Source organism: Fukomys damarensis, unplaced genomic scaffold (genome assembly GCF_012274545.1).
Source record: "Fukomys damarensis isolate Sample0158 unplaced genomic scaffold, DMR_v1.0_HiC HiC_scaffold_4, whole genome shotgun sequence".
NCBI classification, from domain to species: domain Eukaryota; kingdom Metazoa; phylum Chordata; class Mammalia; order Rodentia; family Bathyergidae; genus Fukomys; species Fukomys damarensis.
The window spans coordinates 21,322,160-21,329,037 of record NW_022900916.1 but is presented as its reverse complement, the minus strand read 5'-3'; the positions used below and the strand labels follow the sequence as shown (position 1 = coordinate 21,329,037).

At 35.7% G+C, this 6,878-nt stretch overlaps 1 protein-coding gene across 1 annotated transcript in view; it reads right to left on the bottom strand.

Moving 5' to 3' along the window:
- Nucleotides 1-6,878, bottom strand: part of Hdac9 (histone deacetylase 9) — a 924,083-nt gene that overhangs the window by 162,334 nt on the left and 754,871 nt on the right. Inside the window, exons 22-23 of the mRNA XM_033757109.1 lie at nucleotides 4,553-4,608; nucleotides 4,221-4,308 (exon numbers count right to left, since the gene is read on the bottom strand). Coding sequence (XP_033613000.1) covers nucleotides 4,221-4,308; nucleotides 4,553-4,608 — 144 coding nt within the window. The remainder of the gene's footprint in view (nucleotides 1-4,220; nucleotides 4,309-4,552; nucleotides 4,609-6,878) is intronic.

Here is a 6,878-nt window from a genome sequence, read left to right as displayed (position 1 = left end):
TACCACAAAAAAAAAAAAAAAAAAAAGAATCATTCTCTTTTCAAAGCTGATTTCTATGTCAGGCACTATATTAAATAACTTGTATGAATTATTTAATAATTATATGTGTTATATGGTGTTATCTCTACTAAAAGATTAAAAAAACCTGAAGCTTAGAGAGTTTCAGTAATTTACAAAGACTATAGAAAGAATAACTGTTATGAAGGGGTCTTGAATCCATTTCCTACTCTGAATGACAAATTCTCAACTACTACACTGTTACCTTAAATTTATATCCATTATCTCCTTGATCTTAGTGAATTTATGTGATAAAGTCATTAGGGATTATTTCTTTATTGAGATTTACATGATTGTTCCTACTTCAATTTCCACCCCTAAACTCCTCCAGTAGACAGATTAAACCATCCTTTTGATAGTTTCTGAAAACCTGCTGTAAGCTTGCCATCCATGGCATAGATATCAGCAATCCTGTTCCCCCTTTTGTTCAGTACAGATACTCAAAATTAAAATGTTGGGGCAGACACAAACCATCTGAGAAACTGTTGCAGCTAAAGACATACACCTTATATAAAAATAATAACTTACTGAAAAATATACTAATTTCTGATTTCGGAGTGGTTAAAGAAAAGAGGGGGATAGCAAAGTTATTTTCCTCTATGCGAACAAAAACTTTCCTTGTTTGCTACTGGTTATCTAGTAAAAGCAAACAAAAACTTTCAAAAAGTGAATGTCTCCATTTTCATTAAAGCGATTTTGCTCTGGGCATAAATCCATCCACAATTGAAAAATCAGAAAAATTTTGCCTTGATTACTCTTGTTTCTCTAGGGACATTTAAAGGCTTATTTTAAAAGATAAAATAAAAGATGAAAAATGTTCTTAGGTATAAAATCATTTGTCCCTGAAAACTGTATTGGGTGTGGATTAGTGTATATTTTTCTGAATAAAAATAGTCTTTGTTATAGTAAGTCTTTCCATAGAAATTATTAAAATACACAAATCCATTCTAATACTTGTGCAGTCCTTGATTATGTGTCCATATTCACCAAATATTTAGGGATAAAAGTTCAATGCAAATGTATCTTTTGTTTTGGGCTGTGACTCACAATAACATAGTTTTAGGAAGAACTTATCATTTTCCTAGCTATAAAATATTCACACAAACTACTGAGCACTCAGAAATGATCTGCCACTTTTTTCTCCATAGCAACACATTAGACTAACTGATGAAAATGACTCATGCTTGTGAGAAATTATAGAACTGAAATGAACTGGTTCATTAAAAGCCCCCAAATAGACTTTGTATCTAAGATATGCTAGGCAATGGAAAAAAATCACTTCAATACCTTACTAGTTAAATAAGTATATTGTGAAAATTCTGTCTGTGAATTTAGAATAAGCATAGTTTCATTTTTACATTAAGGTAGCTTTGAAAAAAGAAGCACATATTCTACCACCTAATGTTATCACTCAATTATTTAATACAAAGATGTGATAAAAATCTAAAAGTATTTGATCAACAATAGAATTTCCCAAAATCTCACATTTCAAGTAACTTATAGAAAAAGAAAACCTTAGAAGCGTTATTACCTATTATTATATTATAAAGAATTATATAGGTGTTATAGAATACCTAAAAACTACATGAGTCATGCAGGGAAAAATCCTACTCTAGGACAGGTTAATGCCCTGAACAGAATAGCAGGCCTCTTGCAAGTTTAAAAGTAAGTACACCTGCTCCCTTTCTGAACCAATTTGAATGTGTTTGGAATCTTCCCCAGAAAGCAGAAAAGGAAATGGCATGAATCAGCTTCACACATCAATTAGAAACATACCTGCTTAAAATGTTCAAAGCTTCTGAATTTGGCTATGACCCAAAATAGGAGGTGAGTTAGAATTTGGGCTCTGTATTTACTAGGCATATAAAAATGCTAAAACTGGCCGTTGGACGGTTAAGTAGCTCTGCCTTCTGTTGGCCCAGAGTTTGTGGAGCTCGTTCACACTGATCAGCTAACGTGAAAGACTTTGGATATGCAGTAATGAAGCTCTTTCATCATTGAAAAACCTTTGCTGCTTCTCCTTTGCTAACTTGCAGAATGGACCTGTCAGCCAGGGAGAACGGATGTCTCAGCACCACGTGGCACTTTAAAACTTCCTTCTCAGCAGCTGGAAGAAGCAGGAATTTCCTCAAAGTAGCCCTGCAGCTGCAGAATTTGGAAGACTTGAAAGTAAGAATATGTGACCTGGTGGTGATCTCAGAGGCAACTCTTTGAACAGAACTTCATATGCTTAGAGAATTTCAAATAAAAACATCTCATTGGCTACAGCCTATTGAGAAATCAGGATCCCTTATGGTTGGACAGTGGAGCAAATTCATAAGGAAAGGCCACTAAGCTTAGGGGAACTTCTTCGAGCCACCAAGTAAACGGTTTTATAAATCATATCAGATTATCTCCATCCATCTTTTATTACTATGCTAATGTACAAAAACAAAACTTTGCATATAAATCCTCTGAGGTACAAAATATCCATCGATCATAAGCTAGGTGTTTTAGCTTTCCAGTCTGTTATACAATTTGCTGCTTTTGATTTTAGATATCATAAATGTGGTTTCAAAGGACACTCAACAGTTATTATCATCATAGAATCCTCAAATGACAGCAGACATTTCCTAGAAAGGAAATAACTAAAAGATTCTCAGGAACAGGGTGAACAACTGAGCAGTCACTATCTTACATAATTTTGACAAGCTTAGAATGCTTAGAAAATTTTTTCCACACAATCTTTGGACTTCACCTGCTATCCTTCAAGTTTTTGTCATATTTCTAGCATTAAATTCACAAAATTATGAGCATAATAAATTTTTTTAAATGTAGTATCTTATAGTTCATGCAAAATAAGTTAAATTTTCCTTTAGTACGTATACAGGAAAACAGAAACTGATACCTTCATTTATGCAAAATTTTAAGACTTTGCTGCTGTAATATATGTAGGGCTTCAACACATTTTTTAATAGCAAACTACAGCCTACATTGCAACATGTTTGGAAAATATACAGAAAGTTAGCACAAAAGTGTTTGTAGGAAGGCTACATGATATAGCATGTGAAAAACATCCATTCCAGCAAAACAGTGTTACTCTTCCATTACTTTTCTCTTCATTTTAACTTAACTAAGTATTTCTTCACATGGCTTTGTTTGTGCTCTCTCACCCCTTTGGTGTGCCTACTTAACTTAATCGGAGGGCTGGAGGGTGAGGCCACGACTTCCAATAAGATTTAATTATGAGTGCAGATATGAACAAGATTTAGACTATTAAGCCTTGCACTTCAAAAAAACCTTTAACATATTTTGCCTTTAAATCTTTTATCACCTGCAAAAATTAATTAAGTGCAGATGTAGCAGGTTCGGTTTGGATGCCAGGGTTCATTTCCTGTCTATGCTTTGTCAGACAACCTATTACACCTCCTTGTGAACTGGAGGCAAACTGAAAACGGGGCTCATAAATCACCATTCAGTTCTCTTTCGCCCTTTCCTGGGTTGGTCCTTTTGGTGTGGGGCAGATCTCCAGCTCATTATTCATGAATATGCTTTAGACAACATGCCAAGTGTCATCTGCATTTAAACAAACCATTTGTTAAGCAAATTATAACTATTGTGTAAGAACGCATCACATTAAATGTAAGACTACTTTAATGCCTCTGACTTTTAATCACTCAGTGTTCCTGCAGAGTCATCCCAAACTGGCATCTGAGATTCGAGATCTTTTCAGAAAGAATGACACGCTAACTTGTTTTAATAATACCACTGTTGCACAACAAGGGACATGATTGCTAACCAAGGGAAGTGGCCAATTGGTTACCAAAGCAACCGCATTCTTTCCAGCACATCTGACTATTTAAAGTCTATATTCTGTAGGGAAAAGTAAATTCAGGTTCTGTTGGGTTATTTTAACTGTGGAAGTATCAATTCATTTAAGGATCATAAAAGTTGCCCTGATCTGCGCCTTCTTCTCATTAAATTGCAGTTAACACCATGAAAGTGAAACGTGAATGTTTATGGTTTCAGAACTGCAAGCCGAATTTAATGAGTTTCCACATTCAAAGGAAACACACCCTTCAGTTGTTTGCAAGTGCTAAAAGCAAGACAACCTAACAGAGAAATACAAATCCACTCCTTTTTATCTAGAGTCTGAAAGTGCAGCTCTGGCCAGGAATACATACCAGATCTACAATCAATATCTTGCTTATATTTAGTTGGTCTCGCAAGTATTTGGCGGTAATTGCAACTGAATTAAAAAAGCAGAACCCCCTGTGGAATAGAGAAGAACAGAGAAATAAGAAAGCAAATCATCCAGGAAAACCATTATAAATAATGTTCAGAGCATTTTTTAAAATGCTATATGATCTCTGAAGCCATAAATCTGCTTCTGGGAGTACCTTGCAAGATTTTTCAGTCCATCTGCTAACAATTAGAGGCTTCAGAAACATGCATAGGGCAGGTGACCGCTAGGAACCCGGGTGCGTGGAGACGGGTAAGAGTCCTTGGTACTTACATGGCCGCGGATTCTTCAGCGTGATGACCAGGAGGCCTCACGACGGCAAATCCATTCTGAAAGAAAAAACAGGCTTTCGGTGATCAGCCATGAGGGAACTGTTGAGATCTCCACTCCCTGCACCCTGTGCAGCATGAAGCACACACGCAAAGACTGAAGTGTCTTAGATGCTCCAGAGCTTGTTTCCTGGTCACTATTACCATGTCACAGAATGAACAAAAACAATACACGTAATCACATTTTCTAGATGCTATCCCAGAAAGAAGGTTGCCACAGAGCCAGAGGAAGAACAGAGCTTTGGGGGTTGTACCTGGCTGGCAAGTACGTATGCCAGCTCTTGTATCTGCACGATTCATTTTCAAGAACAACTTCTTATTTTATGACATCAACATCCTACAGAGGGAGAAGAAATTCACTCTTGGTGCAGGTTTGGGTCAAAGTTCAATCGAAGACCAGGGAAGATCCAAAGGGAAACTTCTTTAACTGGGTCCCCTCAATGGTTATTTCTATTCCAGTGTCAACAAAATGATAAATTTGCACTTATAGACTCACAGAGACACAAAACACATCTCAGGAAGGTGAACAGGAGAACAATGGAAAGCCCGTATTTTTTTCCCAGCCTGTAAATTTAGTTTGGATGACTGCCAAGGCTTGCAACTTTATTGAATTCCCTAAGTCAGTTTCTAGCCCAAGTTCTGGAATTTTATAAAGAATTCCAGGGCTGAGTAGCAACTGGATCTATCTATGATCAAGGAATGCCTTAACCTTCAGATCGGTTGGAAAGCGTCATGGAAAGCCGAAGTACCTCCAGCATGAAGGCAGGGCACTATAAATCCTTGCAAAACCAGCATGCTCCAAAAAAGTGAGGTTGTCTGATGTGAGAGATTATCATTTATCACAAGGTTCACACCACTGTTCACTTAGCTACGATTCCAAGAACATGCTCAAAAGAGAATGTTTCTTTAATACATAATCCTAAATGTTTTGAGATAATTTTAATATGCTCTAGGATTTTTTTTTCTCTAATTGTCTCTCTGTGAGTTATCAGAAAACTCATATATGCCTGGCTCTTTAAACATATGAACATTTTTATTACAGTAACTAGCAGTAAGTTAATTTGTCATATATTTTGGTGAGTGTATGTAATAATAATCTCAGAAATGATTCTGAAGTTGCTATGGTTTGACTATGTCCCCCCAAAATGCCAGCATTAGAAACCTAATCTCGGACTATATTAAGAGGTAGGACCTTTAAGTGGTGATTGGGTCATGGGGCCTCTGTCCCAGGCGGGAATGGGCTAGTTATAGAGAGGGGTAGGATTCTGATGAAAAGGATGGGTTTGGCCAGATTTTTCTCTCTCTATTTTGCATCTGCTATTTCCTTTTCACCATGCTATGATTGATCCTAAAAACCTCACCAAATGCTAATGCCCTGCTCTTAGTCTTCCCAGTCTCTCGAACTACAAGCCAAATAAAACTTTTATTTATTTATTTATTTTTTTAACTTTTATTTTTTTATAAATTATATAATCTGGGGTATTTTGTTATGGCAGCAGAAAATTGACTAAGTCAAATAACATGGTACTGTTTTGAAATCTTGAAATGGTGACAAAAATATAACTTTTCTTCTGGTTCCTTTTTTTCTTTTCTTTTTTTTTTTTTTTTTTTTTTTTAGCAAGGCAGGCAGAAGAACCACTGAGTTAAATCCCCAGCCCTCCTCTTCTGGTTCTTAAGGTACTATTTATTTATTTCTTTGGCGAGAAAAGACTAACATGAAAGAAATTTAAGAAACAATGTAAGACAATAGAAACTAGAATATTAAGATTATAAAGTGAGACTCTAGGCTGCTATGTGTCCTCTATCCATGAAGAATTCTGTAAAGATTATGATAAGTGCAATATAATTCACTAGGGAAACAACAGGGTGAAGATAACAAATGTAAGGCACGGATAACCTAATTAGCATGCAAAGAAATGTTAGATTAGGAAAACTAAACACTTTGAGTTTAATTGAAATGTGATATTTTATGTGTAAACAGCATGATTAGACAATACAAAGAAGAAAACATCCAGTGACCAATAAGTGGAGAAAATATTTAACTTAAATAGTAAATGCATAAACCTCAAAGAAGTCATTTTTTCCACTCACGAAATTATAATGTTAAACAACCATCTCTTTGGACCAAGCAGTGATATCTGACCTACATGCTGCCTGCAGAAGGGAAACTTATAGACTTTCTGGAAAATAATACATTTGAATATATCCAGAGCCTTTGAATTAGTTATAGGACAGTTAAAGGATTTTTGACCCAAGGATGTTTTATATAT